Source organism: Oenanthe melanoleuca, chromosome 15 (genome assembly GCF_029582105.1).
Source record: "Oenanthe melanoleuca isolate GR-GAL-2019-014 chromosome 15, OMel1.0, whole genome shotgun sequence".
NCBI lineage: Eukaryota > Metazoa > Chordata > Aves > Passeriformes > Muscicapidae > Oenanthe > Oenanthe melanoleuca.
Genome location: NC_079349.1, coordinates 3,866,214 through 3,892,382, shown reverse-complemented (window position 1 = coordinate 3,892,382; position 26,169 = coordinate 3,866,214). Strand labels below are relative to the sequence as shown.

Here is a 26,169-nt window from a genome sequence, read left to right as displayed (position 1 = left end):
CAAGCCTGAAGATGGTTATGGAAAGAATTGTTCTTGTTTGGCACCTCTAAACCAAATTTCAAGAGCTGGCAAGAGCAGCTGTGGGAGGTAGAGGTTTTCAGGGTTGGGCTTGTGTACATTTGCAGATCCGTGATCAACAGGAGGAGTCGTTGGTGCAGACAAACTCTAACAGAGGAGCAGCAGGTGTAGATTGCATATCAGGGAAAATTCCTTCATGGAAAGAGTTGTCAAGCATTGGAACAGGCTTGCCAGGACAGTGGTGGAATTGAAAAGCTGTGTGGATGTGGCACTTGGGGACGTGGTTTAGTGGTGGCCTTGACAGAGCTGCAGGAACACAGGACTTGATCTTGGAAGTCTTTTCCATCTTAAATAATTCCATGATCATCCCTCTGGCACACACCACAGGACACTATTGCATCTTATATCACATATGCATATATTTTATACACTTAATATATATTTAATGTGTATTCTATTTTAGTGCACCATAATTACCTTTTGAAACCTTGATCCTTAATTTCTTTAGGGATTTAGGAGCATGTTTTGCTGGAGCAGCACTGAGTGAGCACCTTGTACCACGGCCGTGTTCTCGGTGCCAGGCAGGCGCTCAGGGTGGGGGGAGCTGCCTTGAGGATTTATTTGTGGGGACAGCAGCTCATTACAGCCTTGACAAGTCCTGCTGGCTGCAGATTGATTGTGTCCCGGGGAGCTGGTGGGAGACCTCGGGCAGAAGTTGCTGATTTCATGAAGTGTTCAAAACAGGACGCTGAATCACATCCTGCCGGCGGCAGCATCCTGCCTTAGCGTGCCCCGGACAATGGGGAGGCACCGGCCCACCCCCGGCCCTCGGGAGCTCTCAGCCTGGAGGCGTGGCCCTGCAAGCTCAGGAAGGTGTAATCAGACCTTTACATTTTGTGGTGGGCTGTGTGTGGATGTTCAAAGGCCACAGAGCTGAGGAAACCTTCGCTTATTTGACACTGTTTAAGATCTGGCCTTTCCAGGAAAGCGTTGCTGACTTGAAGTTGAGCAATATGAGCTTACTTGGATGTAGGTAGAGCAACAGGAGAGCTGCCAATTTGAAGATGTGATGATCAGACTCTTTTGGAATTGTATCTAAATATTTTTCAGTTTTTTTTTTCTCCCATGAAACCTCAGCAGTTTGGCAGAACCCAAACCATGAGGCCCTGTTATCAGAGGTGCTGGCTCTGCACTGAGCACTTGTTCCTGTAAAAGGCCAGTGTGGTCACTGTTTATTTAGGTGTTAGAGCTGGGTCAGAACAATATTTTGGTTTCAAATGCCTCTTGATTTTAAATATCTTAATCTTTGATAATTGTTTGCCAAGATGTGTGAGTCAGGGATTTCTCATACAAATCAGAGCAGTGCTCTGCCTGGCAAGTGCTCCTAAGATGTTTTTGGAATGGGGAATGGACAGAACACCTTCCTGGTTTTACTTCTAATGAAGATTGTTGAGATTATGTTGAGAGCACTGAGTTTTTTCCCCCAAACATTTAAACATCCTTTTGGAGCATTTAAATCCCTGATGCAGAATGACTTTACCTCTGCACAAAAATAAGCCCAGATTCAAACAGGTTAGGGTGCACACCTCATCCATCAGTTTAGGTTTATCTGGGATCAGGACTCTCCTCTGCAGGACTTGTCTTCCCTCTCTGAAAGTTTTAGTTTCTTGAAGAAATCCTTGCTACAAGAGCTGCTGGTGAAGGAAACCTTCATATAAGGGACCAAGTCAGCCAGAAGTGCAGGGAATGGGACAAAATGTCCCATTCAGATTTCCCAGAAAGCTGCCAGGTTCCTTGTTTGTTCTGTCTGCCATCCAAATGGTCACATCCAACTGTGTCCAGCACTCTATCCCAGTGGAGACTGCTGCCCATGGCTTGGCATCTCCCTCCCAGCCCTGCAAAACATCCTGAGCTCCAGCTGTCTGCTTCCCTCTGCAACACCATCCTGCTTGGAAAAGCTGCCTTTGGAGTGGAGGGGGAAAAGAAGGATGATCCTGAGGTTTTCAGCACCACTTTTCCATAGTAAGTGAGCTCTACCCCTGCCTGGCACTCTCCTGATTTTGGGAATGCTGCCTGTGTACCCTCAGGGGGCTGGGAAGGCAGGCTGCTAAACACTCGAGGTGTCAGGGCTGAGCCAGAGCTTTTCTCACTCTGCTCTTACCCCGCGTGATCTGCCTGGATTTATTTTATTTTGTTTTTCCACGTTACCAATATGTCAAATACTGCCTGGTCTCCGCTGCCTTTTTTGGAGCCGTTCTGAAACCCAGCAGCTCAGCTGGTCTTGGGGTTGCTGTGCCACCAAGATTCCCAGCCATGCTTCTGTGCCATTGTCTGTGTCCTGGCTGACCTTCACTCACACCTCTTGGAAGCTGCTCCCTTAATCCTTCAAGCTGTTATTCACCTTCCATTTCTTTTCCACTGGCGCCCTTGGAGAGTTTCCACTTGTTTCTCTGGGAGACACTGCTGAGTGGGTGAAGTGGGGTGACTTAATGAAATAGTTGCAAGGATTAAAACAATGAGCTGACAGGAGGAATGCAGGAGGATGGGCCTGTGTGCTGACAGCTCGGCTGGGGAGGAGGACAGGAGCAGGATCAGCTCCTGCCAGGAGCAGGGGTGGAGGCTCTGCCTCCATGGTCACATCTCTCCTTCAGCTTGGACACTGCTCTGGAACAACTCCAGGGATTGTGGCCTGGCTCCCCCCTTACCTGTGGTCATGGAACAGCAGTGGCAGGAACATGGAAACATCCAGAACTTGTAGGAAAACACAGGGAGCCAGTGTTTTGGGAATAGCCAGCTTCCCTCAGCCCACCAGGGAAACCCATGTGGTTGTGGCTGCTGGGATCCCTGTGTGTGCCAGCTGCTGTTTTTCCAAGCCTTGTCCTCCAAGTTCCTGAGTCCAGGTGAGCGTGAGCTGCTGTGTGGAGCAGCTCTGCCCAGCCCCCACAGCAGGGTGGGTGGCCCTGGGTTGGCACAGCAGGCTGGGGACAGTCCAGGGCATGCACACCATGCTGGGGGCTCTGTAGGGTTAATACTCCATTTCCCAGCAGCTTTGGAGAGGATGTGGCCTGGCCTCCTGAGACAGCGACTGTCACCAGAATGACATTGAGTTTCAGTGGGAATCTCAGAAATGCTCCTCAGATTCAGACTGAGTTCCAAGCCCATGGCGTAGCTGGGTGATGCTGGGATCAGCCTCGTGCCTTTTTGAACTCTGTGATTAATGGGATGAGCAGAAAGGATTTCTTTTTCTTTGTGAAACAATCTCTTATTTTATTTGGCTTTTCACCATCCAAGTACTAGGGATTCCTAGAATTTTCTCATTCCTGGCTGTTTGGGAGCAGTCCTGTCAATTTACTTTGCACGAGTCTGCTGGAATGGGGAATGATCCTGCTCATTTGTTTGTTTCCCTCTTCCTGCCCTTTTTCTTGGAGGGTTTATCCCAGCTGCTCCTGGGCTGTCTACAGGCACAGCCTGGATCCTGGGGTTGTCCCCAGGGTGGGATACTCAGAGCTGAGCTGGTTCAGCTCTGTGCAGATCTGTGCTGATCACTGCTCCAGCCCAATGCATCCCAGGAGTGGCTGGAGGGACATCATCAGCAGTCTATTTCTGTTGGGAAATCGGCTTTTGTGGGCTTCATGATTGATTTCATTTTTCTCTTTTTGCCCTTTGTGCCAGAGGAGCATTTGTGTTGAATGGCCTGTAGTGTCTGCAGCCCTGTCAGCATTCCTGCTGGGATGTGGCCCACGATCCCCACGCCTCCAAACCCAACAATGCACACTCACACTCCCCTTGGTCCCTGCTCTGCTGAGAACAGCAAAGCCTGATGAGTTGTTCTGTCTCCCCAATATCTCACTTCCTTCAAAATAGATGGGAGAGATGTTTTCTCCTGCAGGGAGGCTTTACAAACCTTCCCACAGCTGGAGCTGCTGCCTGGCCCCTTCCCAGCACAAAGATGTCCTGGCTGTGTCTGAGGAAGGGGAGATGTTCTCCTTGTGAACCTGCAGCCCACATTTTGCATTTCTTCAGGGGGTGACTTGTCTTCAGTTCAGGGGGTCTGGGAATGGTGACAGGGTGTGGGAGTCACAGGAATGGAAAGAGCTTTTCTGCCTTGCATTTCTGGTAGTAAAAACTCAATCCAAGAGGTCCTGAGCAGATCTCTCTGACCTTACCAGATGTTTTGGGCTCCCACAGGTCAGTTTGTCAGCATATCCTAAATGCTACACATGTGCAATAGCACTTTGTGTAAAACCATCATTGCACATTGGAACTGGGCTTTTCCAGGTGCTGCTCTGTGAGGAGCACCCTGCTCTGTGTGGGGCTGAGCTGGGATGTTTGTGCTGGTATTCCCACCTGTGTTTGTCCAGGTGAGTCCCTTTAATCTGTGGGTGGCACGGAGCAAAGGCCACTTGGACACACTTCCTTAAAGAGAGGGAAAGGGACTTGCTGCTGCTGGAGTCCCTGGGGCTGTGCAGTGCCATGGGAAGGAGCAGCTTTGAAGTCCCTTTTTCCCTGGTGCTGTTTGTGGTGCTCAGGCCCCTTCCAAAGGCCCCTCTGGTGCTCAGGAAGTGTTATCAGATGTGCCTCTATCAGCCCAAAGCAAGCAGTGCCTCCGCCTTAACCGTCGGCTTTTTTGGGGAGCAGGAGCCACACAGCTGCTCTCAACTCTTCCTGTTTCTCTCCTTGTATCTTCCCTTCTGTTTGATGGGTTGTGTTGCTGTTGTGTGGCTGTGGGACACTGCCAGTCCCCTCTGTGTCCTGCCTAAAATCCACCCTCTGGGATACTGAGGGTCTGCCTGGGCTGTGGGAGCATCCAGCAGGGCTGACCCAGCCCCTCTCCAGGGCTGTTCTGTGTCCTTTCTCAGTTGCCTTGAGGTGGCCAAGTTTGTTCCAGACCAAGCAGCAAAGGGGGGAAGAAAAAGGGGGAAAAAATCAGTTCTCTTCCTCCTTATCAACAGGGCTATAGAAAAGGGAAGTGTGTTCCATTCTGTGTTGCTCAGGAGGCCTGCTTTTCCCTCACCTTATCAGTTTGGAAATGTTTTGCGTAGAAGATGCCATGAAACTCAAGGAACTGGGAGGCATTACCACATCTGCCTTTGTGAAATCATGACCAATTTTGAGAGAAGTGAATGCTCCTTTTCTTGTGGGAGTTTGGGTTTTTTTTTTTTTCCTTAAACACAGACCTGGTTGCAGGAAGCAGCAGGCTTCACTCACCTCAGGCTTCCCAGGAAAAGTTTTTTTCTCTCTCCTGGCTCTGTCTGTGGATCTTTATTTTGAGATGAGTTCTGTAGCTACAAGATATGTTAATAGAGTGTTTTCTTGTGTCCTGCAAGAAGATTATGGCTTATATGAGATTCCCCATTAAAACATGAAACTCAAGCACCCAAGGCATGCAGGGATTCCTCCTGGGACACTCCACAGCTGGAGCCACGGTGGCATAGCAAACTGCCTGGGGAAAACTGTTGTGGGATTGGCATCTGGCTGTCCAGGAGCACGAGCAGCTCTGTCTCTTTTCCCAAAATTCTGTGTTTTTAAGGGATTGCTTACTGGCATTCCCTGCCCCGGGGGGGTGGCAGTTTGTACCGCCGAGAAGGCGCTGCCTATTGTGTTCTTCAGCCACTCCAAATGGGCTTGATGTGTGTTGCAGGCACGCTCCTCTGGAGCTTTCCCAAAGGGGAAGAAATATTTCCTTTTCAGTTTGAGCAGCACGGAGCCAAAGGATGGAGCAACAGCCTCTGGAGCCGGCTCTCAGCAGGGCTGTGGCCATGAGCACCCTCTCCTTGCCAGCCTCTGGGGACAGGAGGGGCTGTCACTGTCTGGACCCTCCTCCTGACACTCCTGGCATTTCCCAGGTGCTGGAAGTGTTGGTTTTTCCCTCTCTTAGGGTGATAATTTCCTGTCTTTGGTAAGCTGAGGGCAGGGAGTGGGAGGAGAACTGATCTGCAGCTGTACTGGAGCATCAGGGTCCTGGGGCTGTAACAAAACTCGTGGGCTCTGCGTTTATTTGAGAGCCTGAAGTGACTCCTTGTAGAGAAGTTGTGCTGGTCAGGATTCCTGGAAGGGCATCCAGGGATGGGGTGGTTTCTGTGGTGTGTGCCAGTCAAACTGGGTGAAAACTGGCTGAGAACTGCACAGAGAGCTCCTTCTCCCCCTGGTCAGGCTGGTAGGACCGGTGTGGCCTTATGGTGTGTGCCTGCAGAAAGAATTGGGGTTTGTAAGGAGCAAATCTTCACACACAAAACACCGAGCGCCTTGTCCAGCAGGAGCTCAGGAACTCGGGAATGGCTCTGAATATCCAACAGGGGAGTTGGACAGTGAGGGCAGGACCTTTTAAATTTCTGTTTTAACTGTAAAGGAATGAACATGCCTCAGTCCATAGGATGCTTTTCCTCTAGTCCTGTCCCCCCAGGGAATATGGACTGCCCGCAGCCAGGGGCTGTGTGGGTGCTGATAGGAGGGGAGGGAGCAAACAAACAAACAAGTCTGGAGGAGGGAAACGATTAGCCGAGCCTCAGCTGGTTGTTTCCCCTCTTGAATGGCCCTCTTTCATCAGGATGTGTTGGGACAAGTGCTTTTTCAAGCCAGGATATCAGTGGAAGACACAGTGTTCCCTAAAAGCCGTCCAGTTCCCGGGGAGCATCAGCAGCCGCGATTCCTCTGCTCCGCACAGAAAATACGCTTGACCTTTTCTTTGCCTTCTGGTGTTTTTTATGGGTTTAGCAGCAAAAGGATGTGAGTTTTCCAGCTGGTTATGAATCTTTTCGAATTCCCTGACTTCTGTCTGACGCTGGGGCCACCACGATGCTGCCGCTGTGCAAAGAAAACCAGCTCGAATTAGTATGTATGAGCCACGGGGTTGTGCTTCGGGGCATCTGTCACCCCTGCCGAAGGGCAGAGGCTGGGGACGTTCTTTAGGAGAGATTTAGGGGAAAAAAAAAACGCTCGAAGTTTTAGTTGTTTACTGGAGTTGCAGGATTTAAAAGGGAGTTGTGCCTTGCCTTTCTCACTAAGCTGTGTCCAGAGCAGTTGTGTGAAGTGGCAGAGCGCAGAGAGTTCCCAGAGCGGAGATAAGGGCTGGCTTGGGTAATGTTGTTGTTGCAATGTGGTGTAAACTATGAGTAAAGAGGTGTTTGAGTGTGTTCCCTGTGTCCAGCACCGTGCTGGGCACATGGAAACCAGAGCTGGTGTGGAGATGGGGAATGCTGGGAGGGTTTGTGCAGGGTAGGAACGGGGATTTCAGTGGAAATGGAAACCTTGCTCTCAGCAGGCTCCTGGCTTTGCTTTCCGGTTCATTTCCACGCACATGGAAACACAGGAACAAAAATTTTAGTATGTGAGTTGTCCTTTTCCTGGACCACTTGCTGCTCCAGCAGCACAGCTTTCCCTTTTGCCTGCAACTGGGAATATTCTGCTTTATTGTCACAGATTTCCTGACTGCAGGAGAGCAGAACATCTGTCAAGATGTGTCATCAGAGCAGGAGATCCTGATAGCTTTGGGAAGGAGCTCTGTTTTTTCCAAGATTTTTCTTGCTGTAGAAACCCTAGTCAATACTTTGAGATCAATGATCCTTTGGGGTAAAACACTGTAGTAAAATATCCTATTTCAGGATTTTTTTTTTTTTACTTTCCCAAAGAAATTTCCCTCCAAATTCTCAGGATGGGAATGCTGTGAATTATCTCCTTGTGCATGATCTAAGCATTCACTGCCTCTTGTGAGTGCTGAATATCCCATACATTGTGTGGGGGTCGCTGCCTTTGTGTCACTTCTGGGCTTTTTTAACGCTTTCCTGTGAGGTCTGGGGTGAGAAGGAAACAAGGCTCTTCCTGGCTGGCTCCTGGAAGGAGCCACATTCCCGTTTGCAGCCGTGGGTGCTGTTATCCTGAGCCAGGCTGAGCTCGGATCCTGCTCAGACACAGCCACTGAGGTGAGAGGGGAGTGCTGGAATCCTGTGGGAATGGAAGTGGGGAATTGTTGGAATTGGAGTGTTCTTCTCCTGCTGTGTTTTATTGATCTTTTGGAGCCTGGAATTCAGGCAAAAATTTTAGTTCGCTTTTTAAAAGCAACTGAAATCTCAAATTTAAACCTGATCCAGATTTTTCTGGGGAATTCTTGAAATTCAGTTGGAAGAGGAGGAAGCTTTGCCTAGGAACTTGGGCTATGTTCTTAAGAGATCAGAAAATCTGAAATTATGTGAATTTAATGTCTGTCCTCACAAAAATGCTGAGGTAGAGCAGAGCATTGGGAGCATTAACGCTCACTCCTGGCCCAAGGCAAAGACCATGGATGAAATATGGAATAGATGAGTGCAGGGAGTAGTAACTCCAGTGGGATCATTTGCTGGAGCATAAGTAACTCCTGTGTAGCACAGTCTCATAATGGAGCATTTCTGTTTAGTAGATGCAGACAGTAATTAATGGTGATCTATGGCTGTGAGCGTGGGGTGGCAGAAAATTTGGCTTTGGAACAACAAATGGCTCTTGTGCTGTTTGGGGAGTGGAGGAAACACATCCCAAGCAGTTCCTGTGCAGCTGAAAGGTACCTCAGGAGACAGGGATTTCCAGTCATGTGGGAAATGCAACTTCACTGCTTCTGGCCAAAGCTGCTTCTGAACAATTGCTGAGATTTTCGTGTGTGTCTGGGAGTGGCAAAATCCAGCTGTGCCAGTGCTGTTCTGCCCTCTCCTCCCTTCTGTCCCTGCCCTGGGTGTCATTGCCCTCTGGAATGTCACTGTGTTTGCCCTGACTCTGTATCCCAGGATGCTGATCCAGCCACAGCAGGACCAAACCTCTGCTCTTGTACCAGAGCTGTGTCCTTTCCCTTGGGATGTGCAGGTTCCATCTTCCTTCCTCTTTAAATCTACACGGTTGCAGGTTCTTGTTTTCCAAAGAAATGTCAAGAATTGCAATCAGCAGGAAGTGATGGGTTCAGAACCTGCTCTCCAGTCCATTGCAGGTCTCAGCCTGTAAAAAGTCCAACCCTTTGCTTCTTTAAAATTGCAGAATTCCATAATCAAGTGATAAAGTCATTTCCAGTCCATGACAGCTCAGGCAAGTATCTCCTGCAGGGGCCAAGTACTAAAATAGTGGTGGAAAATGACAGATGAATAATCCCAGAGTCATGCTGTGCGAGTGGCTGTGGCAAAATCCTGCTCTTTTAGTGAGGAGAGCCCTTCCTTTCCCAGATGTGCACATTTTACTGCTCTTTCCTTTCAGCTGACTCCTGTTGTTTTTTCTTCCCAGCCTCAGCGAGAGCTTTTTCATGGTGAAAGGTGCAGCCCTTTTCCTACAGCAAGGAAACAGTTCCCAGGGCCAGCGAAGCCTCCAGCATCCCCACAAACATGCAGGTAATGGATTCAATCCCCTCTGGGCATCCTTTCTCCCTCCCATCCCAAGGGACAGGCTAATGGGACAGGTGGGTGACTCCCCAGGTCCTGGTGAGCCTGCTGAGCAAGCCCAGGCTTTCACCCCACATTCAAATTACTGAGTTTCTTATTGGGATCATTGAGTTTTGATTTAAACTTTTATCATTCTCTTGTGACTGGAGTAGAAACTCAATTTCTGAGAATCATGGCATTTTGCATGGCTGCCTTTAGGCAGGGAAGCCTCTGCAGCCAGAAGGAATGTGTAGAATATCTCCCCCTGTTTTCCCCAGCCACAGAGGAGGAAATGTCACTTGTGCTTCAGTGAGTTAATCTTTGCCTCCCCTTTGGCCTGTGGGTTTGAAAAGTGGCAGGGCTGAGTCACAGAGCTCAGCACCCCTTGGGCACTTTTGGGTGTTCTGGACATTTCTCCAGGGGCTCTGCCAGCCTCCAGTAACCTGAAACTTGGGATTTTTTGCTTTGAAGCTTCCTGTTGCTGGTCAGAGTAAGGGATGTGTGATCAGGATTTGGGTATCTGGATAGATGTACATTTGTTAGCTCCTCATATCCTGGTTTCAGGAAAACCCCCTTTCCTGTCAGCTCACCCCAGTTGGAGTTTATCATGGTTTAAGAACAGACTGTCCTGCTTCCCCCAGTCCCTTCCAGTTGCCAGCTGGTGGGAAGAGATGGCAGGAAGTGGTGTGGTGAGTGTACATACAGATTTGGATGTAGATAAGGACATCCAGGGAAGTTGATTCTGCTTTCCCAGTGTTTATCCCCTCTGCCTTTGCCAGTTTGGGAATAGGTGGGTACTGGGCAAGAAGAACTGGGATTTTGGGGCTTTTTGAGAGCAGGAGCCTGTGGGAAAGGCACAGTGTGGTACTGTGTGGTGCTGCTTAGCAAACACTCCAGCACAAAGGGGGTGTTTGAATGCCAGGCTTGGCTTTGGGTTTCTTTAACTGTCAGCAATTCCACATACCCAGCAAACAGCCTACGGAAGGAATTTTATCTCCCATGGAAAGTTATGAGTGCATTACTGAGTTATTAGATGGGAACTTGGTTTATTTTCCTGTAGATTCCTTGTTCCTTTCGTCTGCTTTCCCCAAACAGAAATGTACCCACAGGCCTAGAGCTGCAGGGACTTAGTGCATGAGCAGAACTTGGAGGCAGAAGGGCTCCATCATGCAAACCAGGCCATTCCTGCAGCACCCTCTGTGAGGCTGATCCCATGCTGGGGGTGATTCACAGCTCAAAGTTGTTCTTTTCTCCTTTGTTCCTGTTTTTTCAATCAGAGTTTTTCCTCTTCTTCCTCACCTATTCTCATGGCCAAACCTTTCTGTCATCTCCAGAGTGGTGTGACAGAAAAACAATCCTCACTTGTGCCAGGCACAGGTGGTTTCAATTGATTTTGTGGCTTCCAAGTACTGTAAGGTTGGGTTCTCACCCATCCAATAATCTCATTGCTCTTAGTGCTCTCTGGGACAGCAAAATTAATTGACCTCCCTTAATTAGTATTTTTTGACTTAGAAACATCCAATTTCTTTAAAGGTCAAGACTCTGCTGATTCCTGGTGCAGCAAGAGCTCCTTTCTGATGATTGCTCTGCTTTCTGTGCAGGTGACTTGCCCCAGCACCTCCAGGTGATGATCAACCTCCTGCGCTGTGAGGACAGGATCAAGCTGGTAAGGACAGGTGCATTTTCCTGCTCTCATTTCTCTTGGAAGTGTTTGCAACAGACCTGTAGAGGAGCAGGAAAAGCACTGGCAAATCCTAGATTTCAGAGCTGCCTTAACTCTGTGCTGGTTTGCAGCCCTACCCCATTTTCCTGACCACTCCTTTAGCCCTGGTCCTTTTGTCCTAGTGTGAGTTAGGTCAGAGAACTGCTCTGCCTGAAATGTGTTGTTTTATTAGATTTAATTTTCCATCCAGCTGACAAAAACTAATACAGGAGGAGAGACAGGAGCTTGCTGATTCTCTTGGACACTTTTAAGTCAGCCTTGAAATTGCATCAGCTGGGCTGGGTTTTCTTTTGAAGAAATATGCAGATAAAAATCTGCTGTAAAAGTCACTTCTCTACAGAGAAGTTGATGTCAGTTGTGCCTCCTGCAGGCCTGAGCTATTTCAGTGAAAGTTTGGGAGTGGGAGAATCCTCTGAGCCTGCCTGTTTTCAGCTCAGTGCATAACCAGTGTTTTTACACTTCCTGCTTGAAACTTCAGAACAAACCTTTGGGTTACATTTTGTAACGTTTCCCCAAACTGGAGCGAGTAATCTCCAAAAACCAAAACGACAACAAGCCTTGCTGTATCTTCCACCCTACACTAAGCAAAGCTTTTGGGCACAATCAGAGCTTTCAGAGCCCTGTGCAGCAGTGGCAGCACTAATGAGGCAGAGGTGGTTTGCAGGCCGTGCGTTTGGAGAGCGTGTGGAGCGACCGCGTGCGCTACATGGTGGTGGTGTACAGCAGCGGGCGGCAGGACACCGAGGAGAACATCCTGCTGGGAGTGGACTTCTCCAGCAAGGAGAGGTAGGTCTGAGCTGGCAGCCAGGCAGGATGGGCTCTCTGGCAGCACCAAACTGTCCCTGAGCAGTTGGGTTACCTGCACCTGCAGATTCCAGCAAGAGAAAGGACACGGGGCTGAGTTTTCTGACATTTTTATTCGAGGAAGTTTTCAGTCTCTGTGGAATTAAAGGCCCTGGAGTTTGCTGCCTGCTCCCTGCAAAATGCTCTTGCAGACACATTTGCAAAACTGGAACTCATTCTTTCCCCCAGACTCCAGTGTGTTGATGGAATGATGCAATGGAGCTGCTTTTGGGGAGTAGCTTTGTTGCCAAATAACGTCAAAAAACAATACTGCAGAAGTAGCTCCAAAACCAACAAACAACTGTGTCAGCAACGAGCTGTTCCTTTTGTCTGCCTGATAAGAGCACACAGTATTTGGAAAAGCAAGTGAAATATTTTGTTATCGCAGCCCCTCTGAGATTATTCCAGTTCTGGTGAGTAAACCAAGGCAGAGAAGCTCTTGGCTCAGGGAGAAGGGGCTGGTGAGGCAGAGGCTGGAGCTGCCAGGCTGTTGTGTGTGTTCTCCCAGGATTTAACAAGCTGCTCTGTCCTTGTGGTGCAGCCTCTGGGAGTTTTGTTTAATTCTGGAAAACCTTAGTGGTGTTTTCCCCTGGAAAGTGGGAAGGGGAAGCTTTGCACAGCAGAGGGATCTGTAGGGAAGCTCCCAGCCTTGCCTTCCTGGTCAGATTATTGTCACTGGCTTTGATGCTGCCTCTGTTCAGCTCTGAAATTCCCACGTGGCATTCCCTTGGTGGTGGCATTCCCACAGCAGGGGAAGTTTGCCATGTCACCTCCACCCTGAAACAACCTTGCATTAATTGGCTCCTGGTGATTATTGATGTGAGGCAAGAGGAAGGATGGATTTCTGTTGCTGTCTGCTTCCCAATTTCCTTTAAAACCTGAATATCTCAGTAGCTTAATTATTTATGGCTGGAAGTTCCTGGCCTTCATTATAGCAGGGTTTTTTTCATTATAGCTGGTTTTCTTGCCAGATGCCTGTCTGAACTGAAAGTGTTCTTTTGGGTCAGATAAACCCCTAAAATCCATTTTCATCTGTTCCACCTGTTAGAGTGATCCCATGGAGCAATCACCATGAGTTATCACCTTGTCAGACCTTCAGACTCCAGCTTCAAGTTTTACTTGATGGCCTAAAATATTACGAGGGATTACTAGAGCAAGGCTTGAGGATTTTAAAAATTAAAGAGTATTAATAATTTAGGCTATTGGCATGACCACATCATGGCCTATATTTAACTTCCTGTCTCCATCTTTCTTCCAGTAAAAGCTGCACTATAGGAATGGTTCTTCGCCTGTGGAGTGATACTAAAATCCATCTGGATGGGGATGGGTAAGAATCCACATTAAAAGGATAAATGTGAATGTCCTTCCCTATCTGGGGGCTGCTCTAGGAGAGATTCTCCATCACCTTGCAAATGAAGTGCCCATTTTGGATTCATGGCTGCAGAGTCCTCTTATTCAAACAGTGAGTTCTTGTCTGGCTGCCCTCACACTGCTCCCATGGTTCCAGGGAATTCTCTGAAACCCCACTGAGGACTGGAGCTCCCATCCTGGCAGCCTCTTGCCATTCATACTTGGGAGGTTGGAAAATCAGTGAGAGAGATTGTCATCCTGATTCTTTTGGCCTATGAGTGTCCCAGTGCAGTAGCTGTTTGTAGAGAGCAGGTTGGGGTGCAGAGAAAAGCAATTTTTGAGTCAATTTTTCCTCTCTCCACAGTGGCTTCAGCGTGAGCACTGCAGGGAGGATGCACATCTTCAAACCTGTGTCAGTGCAAGCCATGTGGTATGTGAGGGGCTGGGCTCAGGGAGCCACTCTTCTTTCTGTCAGTAGATTTTTACAAAAATCAGCTGCATTTTAGACTTCTCTATGATGGGTGTTTAGTCAGCTGCAGCAGGGGGGCAGTGGGAATCCTGGTCCTAAACCAGGATCTGCTGCTTCAGTTCAGAGCAGCTCTGTGTCCTTCAGCATGGGGGAGGTGGCACCAGGGAGATGAAGAAATATGAAAGATGAGAATTCCTGGAGCTGCAGACCAAGAATTTCCTCTCTCTGCATGTTTCTCTCACTGGCTGACAGAGGAGGTTCAGGGCCCATTGCCAGCCTGTGGCATTTCCTGTGTCCTGCCCCATTCCTGGGGTTCCTGCAGCCCCAGGTGCCCATTCACCTTCCAGCTCCTGCCACCCCTCCCCTGTGCAGGCATTCCAAACCCCTGGAGCAGAGGTGGCTGAGCCAGCAAATTCCTCCCTGAAGAGGCTGCTCCACATGGAACTTCATCTCCCTCTGCCTGGGCAATGCTGCTCCCCTTGGAGCCTGGAGAGATCCCTGTCCCTGCAGCATCTCCTAGGGAAGAGATACAGATGTGGAGAAGGATGTTGTGCTAGGGATGGCTTGGTACAAAAACAAATGAAATTCCTGTTTCTGTCAGTTTTGAGTTTGGCCCCTCCTTTTGTCAGCCTTGGATGTGGTTGCTGTGTTCAGTGCAACAACTTCAGAGTAGAGCCCTAAAGAAAGAAAAAATTGAGGAGGAGAGGAAGGAAAAAGTAATGTTAGGATTTACAAAAACAAATTACCCAATCTGGGCCTTGTCCCTGGAGCCTGTCAGGGGCCAGGAATGCTGTAAATATGCATCAGGCTCCTTGCTGGAGGTGGTGGAAAATTGTCCCTGTTCTTTATCTTCCTTTGGCTGCACAAGTTGGTTAATGATTAGATCCCAGAGCAACTTGTGCCTCCTTCTTCACTGTTAATTAGAAGACCTCAGCCCCTGCCTCAGCCCTGCTGTGAGAACCCCCAAGGTGCAGTTTGTGCCTCTTTGAGCTCTGACACCATAAATTTCCTGCTTTCACAGACCAAACTGCAACAGCTAATGCTGAAAGTCACTTTTCCTCTGTGAAATTCTCTCAGCTCCTGCTTTGTCTGCTCACAAGTGCCCAAATCTCTTCTCCCATCCTTCAGGTCAGCTTTACAGATCCTCCACAAAGCCTGTGAAGTTGCCAGGAGGTACAACTACTTCCCAGGGGGTGTGGCCTTGGTGTGGGCCACCTACTACGAGAGCTGCATCAGCTCGGAGCAGAGCTGCATCAACGAGTGGAACGCCATGCAGGACCTGGAGTCCACCCGGCCCGACTCCCCTGCCCTCTTTGTTGACAAGTCAGTGCAACTTTTTATTTGGGAAAGTTTGCTTGGCTCCTAAAGGAAATCTCCCCCTTCTCCCTGTTCTTCCTGGCCTGGTTCATTTCTGGGGCTGCAAAAGAGAATTTGTGTGAAACAGTCGGACCTGAAACTTTAGTTTGTGATGTAGTGTGTGAGCAGCAAGAAGCTGCTTTGTTTTTTTTCCCCATTATTCTCATAAAAATTCCCTTTTCCCTCACTCCTGTGCTGTGCATGTGCTGCCAGCCTGGAATCATCCTCTCCTGTTCCTGTTCCAATCATCCTCTCCTGTTCCTGTTCCTTCCCAGGCCGACGGAAAGGGAGCGAACCGAGCGCCTCATTAAAGCCAAGCTCCGCAGCATCATGACCAGCAAAGACCTGGAAAATGTCACTTCCAAGGAGGTAAAAATAAAAAATTCTCACTCTTACTCTTCCTGCCAGACTCCCTCTCTAGAGAGTGGTGAGCAGGCACCGTGTGCCTGGGTGTCCCTGGCTTTGGAATGTGCATTTCAACCATTCTGGAAAGGCTCTGCTCTGGCTTTACTGCACCTGAGAAATCAGGATAATCCCCACATCAGAACTGTCTTTCAGGACCTCAGTAGCAACTGGATGACTTTCAAGTTTAAATTTAGAGGTTTTATTTTCTTTTTTTTTCCTGTAAAAGTGGAAGAGAACCTTGCAGAAAGCATTTTGCTGGTGAGTTTATGGATGGAAAATCACAACTCAAGGCTAGAGCTCATTTGGATCCATCCCCCAGGCTGGTGTGATCCATCCACCCACAGTGCAGACGTGATCAGAGTGGGAATGGTTCTTTTTGGGGTGGGTGTTTGGTTTTTGAGGGAGGTTATTAACATGCAGGTGGTAGGAGGAAGCTGAGAACACGTCTGTCTGAGGATGTGTTCCTCGCTCCTGCTGCAGACAAGCTCTTGTTTCTTATCTCACAAATTATTATTTTTAAGGAGCAGGTATCCCAAAATACTTTTTTCCCTTCAGATGTTTCCCTTCAGATCTGAAGCTTTATTTAGAGCTTCTTAGTTTGGGGATTTAGAATACCAGGATACCAGGGCAAGGGAGAGTGGTTTTAACTGCCAGAGGGCAGGGATAGATGGGGTATTGGGAAGGAATCCTTCCTGGTGAGGGGCTGGGATGGAATTCCCAGAGAGGCTGGAATCCCTGGAAGTGTCTTAGGCCAGGTTGGACAGGGCTTGGAGCAACCTGGGACAGTGGAAGGTGTGCAATGAGATGAGCTTTAAGGTTCCTTCCCACCTAAACCATTCTGGGATCATTGGAGAGATGCCACATACTGAAATTCCTGGTCTCCCAGGAAGGCTGAGTCCCTGTTGCTGTTTTCAATGAAAAAGTGAGAAGTGTTCTGTAGGGAAGTGCCCACAAATGTTTCTGTTGGACACCAAGATTGTAGTGCCATCCTTTGTGTTTGCTCTGCAGATCAGAAATGAGCTGGAGAAACACATGAACTGCAACTTGAAGGAATTTAAGGAATTTATAGACAATGAAATGCTGCTGATCCTGGGTCAGATGGACAAACCATCCCTGATTTTTGATCATTTGTACCTGGTGAGTGTCAGGAGCTCCAGGAGAGCTCTGCTGTGCTGTGTCCAATCCTTTGCCACTAGATGGTACTCCAGGCAAAACCAGGCTCTGCCTCTGGAACAAAGACTTCCCAGGGATGAACAGTTTGTGCCTCTTGGGTCTTTTTGTTGTTGTTCTGGAGAGAGTCAGAGGAAGTGCTCGTGTTTCAGGGCAAAACCTGCTTTTGAACAGTTCAAAGCTTTCTCTTGTGAAGGTTTGAGGGGAATCCAAGGCGTAGCCACCCCCAGAGCTTTCAGGATTTGCCTCCCACTTCTCATGTGTGGCATTACAGGTGTATTCACTTTGTTTCCCTGAGCTATTTCTCCCTGTGTGAGTGGCCAGGGGCAGTGATTTGAGTGAGCTCAGTCACACCCTGGCCTAGAATTCACTCTGTGTGTGAGCTGTGCCCTCGTCCCTCCTCCAGCAGGTCCTTGCCTGCTCAGGACAAGACATCAATGCCCTATTCCTGTCTCAGAGGCTGCTCCCAACATTCCAGCCAGGCAGGAGGATGGCTGGGGCTGGGGGGCTGCAGAAGCTTGGGGAGAAGGGCTGTTCTGGGGTCCCTTGGAAATGTGTTTGTGTTGGTGGCTCTTGCAGGGCTCTGAGTGGAATGCTTCCAACCTGGAGGAGCTGCAGGGCTCGGGGTGAGTACTGCTCCTCCCAGGCTCCAAAGCCTCCACTGTGTGCCTGGAGGACTCTGGAGAAGACATTTGTAGGCTCTAGGGATGAACTGGGGCCCATTCTCAGCCATGGGGCTGAGAAATCTCCAACCTCACTTTTACCACCAGCACAGAGTGAAAATAACAAAACTTGTCATTCCTGAGGTCCATCAGGATCTCCATCCCTCAGTGCTCCCAGTGCTGTGCCAGGTGTGAATTCCTGCAGACTGCAGAGGAGCAAAGGTTGCAGCACTAAGGAAAAATCTCCATGCAGATGGAGCAGAGCTGCCTGTGGATGAGCAAACTCCTCCTCACCTGCCTGGACTGGCAGCTCCAGGTGTCTGTGCCATCCCCATGGTGCTGCTTGGCTCCACTCCCTGCCACACTTTTTGGAACAGGGAGAATTCTGCCTATAAATATTTGCTGGTCCAGCTCAGGGCCTGCACCAGCCTTGATGTGAGGAACTGAAATTCTTCACAATTTCAGCACAGCTGAAAATGTTCCATTTGGAGTCCTTGGGAGCAGATGTCTGCACATTTTGGGACAAGGAAATCAAGCAGGGTGTTAATGATTATGTCTTGCATTGGGATATGCAGTGTCCAAAGGCAAAGCTGGACAAATTCTGAGACAAATATCCTGTGTCCTTGATTTTTCTCAGTGATAGGAGGTGATAAATCAATCTGGACATTCATTCTCAGGTACATTGTTATCCCTGCTGAGATATTTGGCAGGAATCAAGAGACAGCATGTGACTCTCGTGGTTTTGGTCAGAAAGAAGAAGGGATGGGATTGCAGCTGAAACCTGCAGCTGGAGATGGTGATAGCTGGGTTATGTTCCCAGGTGATTCACTTTCTGCATCCCCAGAGCTACAGTGAGGAGTTCCTGGTTGGGTTACACAGACTCAGAGATAATCAATGGGATAAAATAAACTTCTCCCTCCTGTGCCTGGGGTGTTTGGACACTTGGGATGTGCTGGCAGGGAGAGGTGGCAGAAAGGCCTCCTGTGTGCCCTGTGTCACTGGCTGTAGGGAGTTTAGGATTAGGGTTACAGGTAAAGCCTTACAGCTCTGTTGGCTTGGATTCCATGGGTTCACAGTGTCCCTCAGTGCCTGTTTGGTGCCCATGGCAGCTCAGGGTGTCTCTCCTGTGCCCACAGCATTGATTACATCCTCAACGTCACCCGGGAAATCGACAACTTCTTCCCAGGCCTGTTTGCCTATCACAACATCCGCGTGTACGACGAGGAGACCACGGACCTGCTGGCACACTGGAACGAGGCTTATCACTTCATCAACAAGGCCAAGTGAGTGCTGGGACCCCTGCACAGGGGGAGGGACATCCCAGCTCTCTGTGTCATCCTGGGCCTTCAGGAAGCCACACGAGCTGCAGGGCCTTGGCATCATCGTTCCGTGTTCCCAGAGCTCCTTCCTGCTCTGCCATTAACCTGTTCCTAGCCCAGCAGGTCTGTTGCTGCTTTGTTTTGCTTCTGAAAGGAAATGAGAATGTCCATGTTGGACCTGCAGACAGAGCCTGTCAAACCCTGCTTGGGCTCTACACTCTGCCTTTTCCCTGTGATCCCAAAGAATTGGATGGAGGCAGGTGTTACTGTATAAGGGGTTAGGGAGCGAGAAAAGGACACAGTAACATGACTCCCTCTTGCATGCAGCAAGGAAGAGCAAGAAAGAGAGAGTGATTTATTGAAGAAAACCATTGCTTTAAATAAGACAGTTTGTGAAAAACGAAATACAGACAGTTCATTGGTCAGAGAAGGAGACACCTCTTGTCCCAGGCTTTCTCATGGATCCAGCAGGTGTTTATCTTTCTTTTCTCTTATGTTTACAGTAGAGAAAAGTCTCTGGCTTGGGAAAACCCTAGCTGAGCCTGAGAAAGCTAGACTGGAAAAGTCCTTTAAGATTCTCCCTGGGCCTGTAATGGCCACAGGCAGGAGCTTCATGGTGGTGTCTGAAATGAATGAGGCTGCCCATCTCTAACTCCCAGCTTCTCTGGACAGGGGTTCTTCTCCTGGCCCTCCTAATCCCAAGTGTTCCTCCCCTGCAGAGCCATGATGTGGGGTGGGCAGAGCAGGGAACGCTGTCCCTCCTCTGGTAAAGCCACAGCACATCCACAATCCCACTGCCATGGGATTGACTCTCCTGTTTGTCCTCGTGCAGGAAGAACCACTCCAAGTGCCTGGTGCACTGCAAGATGGGCGTGAGCCGCTCGGCCTCCACGGTGATCGCCTACGCCATGAAGGAGTTCGGCTGGTCCCTGGAGAAGGCCTACAACTACGTGAAGCAGAAGCGCAGCATCACGCGGCCCAACGCCGGCTTCATGCGGCAGCTGCTGGAGTACGAGGGCATCCTGGATGCCAGGTGAGGGCTGTAGCCTGAAGGGTCCCTTTAGGAAAGCACAGGCAGATCCTGGGCCAGTCATGCTTTTCCTGAACCTTCCCTGTGCCAGGCTCCCTGCGTGGAAATTAGCTGGGAGAGCTGCTCTGGTGTGATTCAGTGAGGGTTTCTCCGTGCTTGGGAAGCACGTTTGGGTTTCTCAGCAGCCAGTGCTGGTCAGCACAGCATTGTTCTTGTTTTATGAGGCAGAACTGAGCTCGGGCCATTCCAGAGGCAAAGCGTTCGTGGTTCTGTGCCAGCCCCAGGGCTCTGTAATATTTATTTTCTAGGGATAGAAGAGAGAATTCTGTCCTCTGGTTCAGCAGGAGCTGTGCCATAGGACATGCAGAGGGATGTTGTGTTCTCAGGGAGCTTCTGTGCCCTGATGGGTCTCCCAAAGTCTGATCCCACTCAGGGCACTGCTCTGGAATGGGCGGGAAAAAATCCCAGTGCTGCAGGTAGTTTGTCCAAGTGGGATCTCAGGTCTGGGTTCAGGACTGTGCAGATAGAAGGAAGCTCCTGGCACTGGGCATCCTGCGGGGCAGTCACTGTGTCTTTGTCCTGTCCCCAGCAAGCAGCGCCACAATAAACTGTGGAAGCAGCAGGCAGAGAGCAACCTGCCCCAGAACACCGACGGCACCACGGGGTCGGGAGATTTCTTACTGGAGAGCTTGGACATCGACCTGGAGAACCGGCTGGCTGACCTGGACATGCCTTCCCAGGCAGCCTACCTGGACAACCGGGCTGCCTCCGACGGCTCCGTGGGCTTCCACTACTGCTTCCGCCGCCTCTCGGACACCCTGCTGGAGAACAAGATCCCCGGGGACAGGGAGGGCTTCTTCCCCATGGAGCAGCTGGAGCGGGATGCCCTGGTGGGACAGCCTCCCTCTGCTCCATCCCAGGGGAGGCTGCTGGACACGGGAAGGGCCCCGGAGAGAGCGGAGCCGCTGGGTGGCTTCTGTGAGAAAGAGGCAAAGAAGAAGCTGGACTTCAGCCCCAGGAAGGGAAGGATGGTCCATGGGGAGCCAGGGGAGGATGGTGTCAGGGAGGAAAATCCCATGGAAAAGTGGAAGCGGCGTTTGTCCATGCACAAGGAGGAGAGCAGGCTCAATAGGGAGAACTTGAATAACAACAACAGCAAAAGGAGCTGCCCAGAGGATTTTGAGGTGCGTATGAGGTGAGGTGGAGGTGATTGGCATGGCTGACTCTGCTGCAAGTGAAACTGCTCTTCTCATCCTCATAGCCCAGTTTCATTTGACTTGGATAAAGCCTTTCATTCCATGATGAGCTTCTCCCCTTTCGAGGCGCTTCTGACCAGGGCTTTGCTTGCCTGAGCTGTGGATGTAGATGCCAGAGAGTGCCCAGTGAGTGCCCTGTAAAGTGCTGTGGGCAGCTTGCTTGCATGACCCTCGCTTGGCACGGTAGGTATTCCTTGGAGACACTGCCTGCTGGGAAAGCACGTGGCTTTAGTTCCTGCTGCAGGGCCTGAGGTGGAAATGGGCTTTGTTCCGGATCTCTTTGGCTGTCCCACACCTTGTGGGCCGTGCTGGTGTCTGTTCCGTGCTCACTGATCCGTGCCTGTTTTCTCTCCCGCAGCACGATGCCGTGTTTGGGATCCTCAGCAAGGTGAAGCCTTCCTACCAGTCCTGCACAGACTGCATGTACTCCTCAGCGGGGCTGGCCCCCGACTCCTTCGGGGAGCAGTGCGAGCGGCTCGGCGCCGCGCGGCGCAGCAGCACCATCTGCACCCAGCCCCCCCTCCTGTCCCACCTGCACTCCCACCTGCTGGAGCACCTGCCCAGCAGGGCACCCCTCGAGGAGCCTGGCAGAACTAAACACAGCGAGGCTCCGCTCCCCCTGGCGCCGGGAGCCGGGGCTGTGGAGGCTGGCACGTGCAGGTCACTGGATCAGCACTGCGGCCTTCTGGAGAGAGGGAAAGATGCGCCAAAAACCCCCGAAAAAACTCTGCTGCCCAGGAGGAACTCCCACTGTGACAGGAGCCTCCTTCACACAGAGGTGGTGAGGGAAGAGTCTCTGGCCAGAAAGGACCCCAGACCCACCAAGGACCTGAAGTACCTGTTGTTCAGCAAAGACTTGGAGAAGCCGAGCGCCAACAGTTACTTGATGCAGCACCAGGAGTCGCTGCTGCAGCTGCAGAAAGCAGGGTTGGTCAGGAAGCACACCAAGGAGCTGGAGCGCCTCAAGAGCCTGCCCTCGGACACCTCTGCGGGCAGGGTGGACTCCAGCATCGTGGAGGAGAGCGAGGACTTGATGGCCCATCCCAGCCTCGTGCCTCTCCTGGCCCCGGCCCCGCTGCTGCCCGCAGACACCGAGAGCGAGGCGGAGAAGCTGGGGGTGAGGCGTGTCCTGGAGGGGATGTCCCAGAAAACCTCCACTCCAGCTGGGTGCCGCCTGGAGCACACCAGCAGCTTCACCAAGGACTTCCTGAAGACCATCTGCTACACCCCCTCCTCCTCCCGCAGCTCCAACCTGACCCGCAGCTCCAGCAGCGACAGCATCCACAGCGTGCGCGGCAAGCCCGGCCTGGTGAAGCAGCGCACGCAGGAGATCGAGACCAGGCTGCGCCTGGCCGGCCTCACCGTGTCCTCTCCCCTGAAAAGATCCAATTCCCTGGCCAAGCTGGGCTGTCTGAACCTGTCCTCTGAGGACCTGTCCAGTGAGGTGGACGTGTCCACCATCACAGACTCCAAGGAGGCCGTGTCCAGCGAGTGCTCCGTGCTCGGGGAGCCCCCGCTGAGGAGCGCGGACGGAGCCTCCAAACCCGGGCTGAAACCTCTGCCTGGGAACTTGAAAAACACACTTTGGATGGGCAAAAGTTGATGCCTTGCAGGGGGGGAGGAGGGGCCTGGATTTTGGGGGTTTGCAGCATTTATTCATTGCATCAGTGCTGTTTTATCAGCTCATCTGGTGCCACCTCCTTGTCCCCTCCTTGTGCTCCCAGAGAGGAGGGAAGAGCCACGATGGGTCACGGTGAAGGGCACAAGGGAAATAAAATGTGTTGCATGGCTTAGAGGAGGACTTGGTGTGTGACTTGCCTGTTGTCCTGCAGGATGCTCTTCCTAATACTGTTTGCCAAGTGTAATAACGTGGATTTGTGTGTGGTTATGGATAGATATTTATATCTCTATCTATATCTGAAATGCTGAAATACTCTGTTTCAAAGACTCAAAATAATTATTCATTACTTTTTTTTTTTTACAGAGCAAACACAAGTCTCTATTTAAACAGGAAACTTGTGGAAAATCCTTAAAATGGTGACACGCACACTACCTCTGTTCTCGCAGGCTTTTTGTCCTGGTTTGTTGTTTGGGGCTTTTATCCAAAAGGCTTTTCCCAGAATTCTTGCTGTTTGAAGGAATTCCCTTAGCTGTAAAGGAGTGTGGACACAGAGGCTTCCCCAGGCTGTGGCTGGGGAGGTGACAGAGTGCTGTGACCCGATGTCACCCTGGCTGTGTGGCTGTCACAGTGTTGTGGTTTTGGGGTGTTTTGCTGTCGTGGTCGGTGTTGTCCCAGTGCTGACAGAGCCTGGCCAGTGGTTGCCTGTGGACCCTCGTGATGTGAAGCTGTGTTGGTGTTGTGGATGCTCTGGGGACCCTCTGTCACTGGGCTGTGGGTGACATGAGGGAGAGGTGGCTCTCCTGGAGTTACAGAGTCCTTTGTGGTTGTGCTGTTGGTTTTGTGGGACGGTCCCTGTGCCCAGGGAGCTGCTGGAGGACTCCTGGGTGTTGTTTATGGTGGGTGTCAAGAGCCTGGGTGGCCCCAGAGCCCGGCCCAGCCCTCACAGGGCTGTGTGAGCAGCACATGAATCCTGCTGGGGGGAGCAGTCAGACAGAAATGCTCTGAGGAAAGGCGGGCAGCCAGGGGCTGTCTGTGCCCTCAGCCCAGTGTTACCCCTCCTGCCAGGATTGGTGCTTGGATCACAGCACCATTATGTAGGAAATGCATGTTTGCTGTGAATATTTTTGGCAACCAGCCTGGTCAAGAGCTGCTCCGTGTGAGCCTTTGCTGAGTCTGGAGGGAAGAGCTTGGGAAGTGAGCAGGGGATGTGCTCCAGACCTCAGTGCCCCCCAGTCCCATCTGAGGCCTTGTGCCTTTGGGTGATGTTTTGAAGTAGATTTGGGGGGTCATGCCAGTGGATTTGCTCACCCTGGCTATGAGTGTGAATATTCCCTCATTTTAAAATCTCCATGGAAAGGCTTTCTTGCAACTCCTCTCTTTGAGGTGGGGCAGAGCCAGGCTGCAGCAGCTGCTCTGAACTATATTGTTTGAAAATCCAGTGTCTCAAGGAAAGGAGCTGTGCATTTTCCTGCCCTAAATGCCTGGAGTTCCCTTTTTCCCCTTAAGCATAAGATCCTGCATGTTTCATTTGTGTGAGGAATTGTAGGGATGGGCAATCAGTGAATAACTGTCCCTCCTGAAAGAGTCTGAATTTCATTTGCACTTGTTCCACGCAGGAGAGCTGGTGTGGAGCAAAAGCTGCTCTGGGAGGGAAGTTTTGCAGGAGCCTCTTGGCTGGGTCGTGCTCAGGGTAGGATGAAACCCCATGGCTGTGTTTGATCATCTTTATCCTCGTTTGCAGCCAGATTCGGATTTGGGAAGGGGCAAACGGGCTGCTGGGTACCTGGGAAATCTCCGTGTGCCCTGCCCGGGGCCCCGGGGTCACCCACAGTTATTGCTCTCTGCGTGCTGCCGACCCTTCCCATCACTGCCCGGCTGAGGGGAGAGGTGCTGGGATCGGTTCTGAATGAATTTCGAAAATTCTGTGAACCGATACGAGCGAACATCTGATTTACTTCCTGTTTCTCGAGTGCCTGCCGAGTTGTGCCGCGTCCAGCCCGCCGCGTTGCGGGGCTCAGCTCAGCTCAGCTCGGCACCGCCGCCTTTCCTTCCCCGGCTGCCGCTCCCGCCGGGCCGCGGCTGGATCAGCCCCAGGCTCGCTCCGGGCTCGGGGCTCCGTCCCGGCTGGGTGGGATCTGCCCGGGAGCTCCGCTGTGCCATTCCCGGGGGTTGTAGCCGAACCTCCCCCCGTCCCGTCGGGTTTGTTGCATGACAAGGTTGATGTGCTCGTCCTCCCCACGTGTCGTACGTGTCCTTACGATGGAGTGCCTTACTCATAGTTTACAAACACTGTGTATCTGCTGAGCTGTTGGACTCTGCTGTTTGCTGTTCTCTGGGGAGTTTTTGGTGCTTTTGGTGTTTCCGATGGCGGTGAGGCCGTCCCTCCTCCTGTCCTGCCCTCCTGTCCCCGCCCGGCTCGGCGCTGCTCAGCCGCTGCCGCTTCCCTCTGCTCTGGGCATGGCAGAACCCGGGGCTCCGTGACAGCCGCGGTGGCTGCTCCCGGTGCCCCCGTTTATCCCATTTTTCCCGTTTATCCCATTTTTCCCGTTTATCCCGTGTATCTATGCACCGCTGCCGGAACGCGGGCGGGATGTGCAGGGACACATCCCATCACCGACCACGCTTTGCTCGGCAGATCCAAACCCTGTCCCGTCCTGCCAGAAATCCTGAAACGCTCAGAGCGGCTCCTTGTTCCCGCCCGGGTGGCAGCAGTGCCCCACCTCTGCCCGGGGTCCTTCCCGGGAGTGTCACCGGCTCCCGAGCGGTGGGGACATCCCGGTCAGTCCCTGAGGAGGGGGGTGAGTGATGTGTAGCTGTTCCTGTGCATTGCTGTACTCCATAACAACGTTCCTTTATTCCGTGGTATTTCTTATCCCAGTTTTATATGGAAATCTGCAGGATTTTTGTACTGTATGCCCGCGGGAGGGATGCATCATGCACTTTTTTTTTTTTTTTTTTACTTTTGTTTGTAAAAATGTCCTGGATATTTTATGTGCTTCTTGTGAGGAAAAAAATAAACTTTTTTTTTCTTTTACAAGTGAGTTTTGGAGCTTTGTTTGGAGGTGGGGAAGGAACAGACACTGAAGGGGTGGAAGGAAAAGGAGGGAATGGGACATGTCCCAGGAGCCACCGCCTGCCCTGTGTTATCATCCCCATCCATTCTGACTCTGCTTCCCTCATTTTTGTTTTTCTGATGCTCCTGAAGGCTGGATGCAGAGAACAGGATGGAGATCAGTTATTCTCCTGGTTTCTTCAGAGACCCCAGACTGAGTTCAGAAGAAGCTGTTCACCTTCTGCAGAGGATGCCAGCAGTGGCACATGGAAAAGTGACACCTGTACCTTGCTGAGCCTGGAAAATCCCACCTGGGAGAGAGCCTTGATGCTGCCACAGGGCTGTGGAATTCCCACAGGCCTGTGCTGGTCTCCTCAGCAGAGCCTCATCCCAGGTGTGGAGGCCCAGGAGCTCCCACAGGGACTCCCACGGACAGCAGCTCCTGACTGGGGAAATTGTCTGCAAACGATTGAGGGAACTGCCCTGGGCTGCCAGGGTGGGCTTGGAGCATTTGGGTCTCCTTCACC

General features: G+C 51.1%; 1 protein-coding gene across 3 annotated transcripts in view; it reads left to right on the top strand.

Annotated features, from left to right (window-relative positions):
- SSH1 (slingshot protein phosphatase 1) overlaps nucleotides 1-25,625 on the top strand; it is a 33,585-nt gene extending 7,960 nt beyond the window's left edge. Inside the window, exons 1-14 of one of the 3 annotated variants that reach the window (XM_056503892.1) lie at nucleotides 6,601-6,849; nucleotides 9,253-9,356; nucleotides 10,988-11,052; nucleotides 11,774-11,895; nucleotides 13,211-13,279; nucleotides 13,667-13,732; nucleotides 14,900-15,094; nucleotides 15,403-15,496; nucleotides 16,541-16,669; nucleotides 17,282-17,328; nucleotides 18,501-18,647; nucleotides 19,516-19,716; nucleotides 20,303-20,897; nucleotides 21,328-25,625. In XM_056503892.1, the coding sequence (XP_056359867.1) occupies nucleotides 6,764-6,849; nucleotides 9,253-9,356; nucleotides 10,988-11,052; nucleotides 11,774-11,895; nucleotides 13,211-13,279; nucleotides 13,667-13,732; nucleotides 14,900-15,094; nucleotides 15,403-15,496; nucleotides 16,541-16,669; nucleotides 17,282-17,328; nucleotides 18,501-18,647; nucleotides 19,516-19,716; nucleotides 20,303-20,897; nucleotides 21,328-22,572 (3,165 nt within the window). In that variant the 5' untranslated portion in view covers nucleotides 6,601-6,763 and the 3' untranslated portion in view covers nucleotides 22,573-25,625. The other 2 variants (XM_056503890.1, XM_056503893.1) reach the window with 2 other exon arrangements.
- Nucleotides 25,626-26,169: the final 544 nt, after the last annotated feature.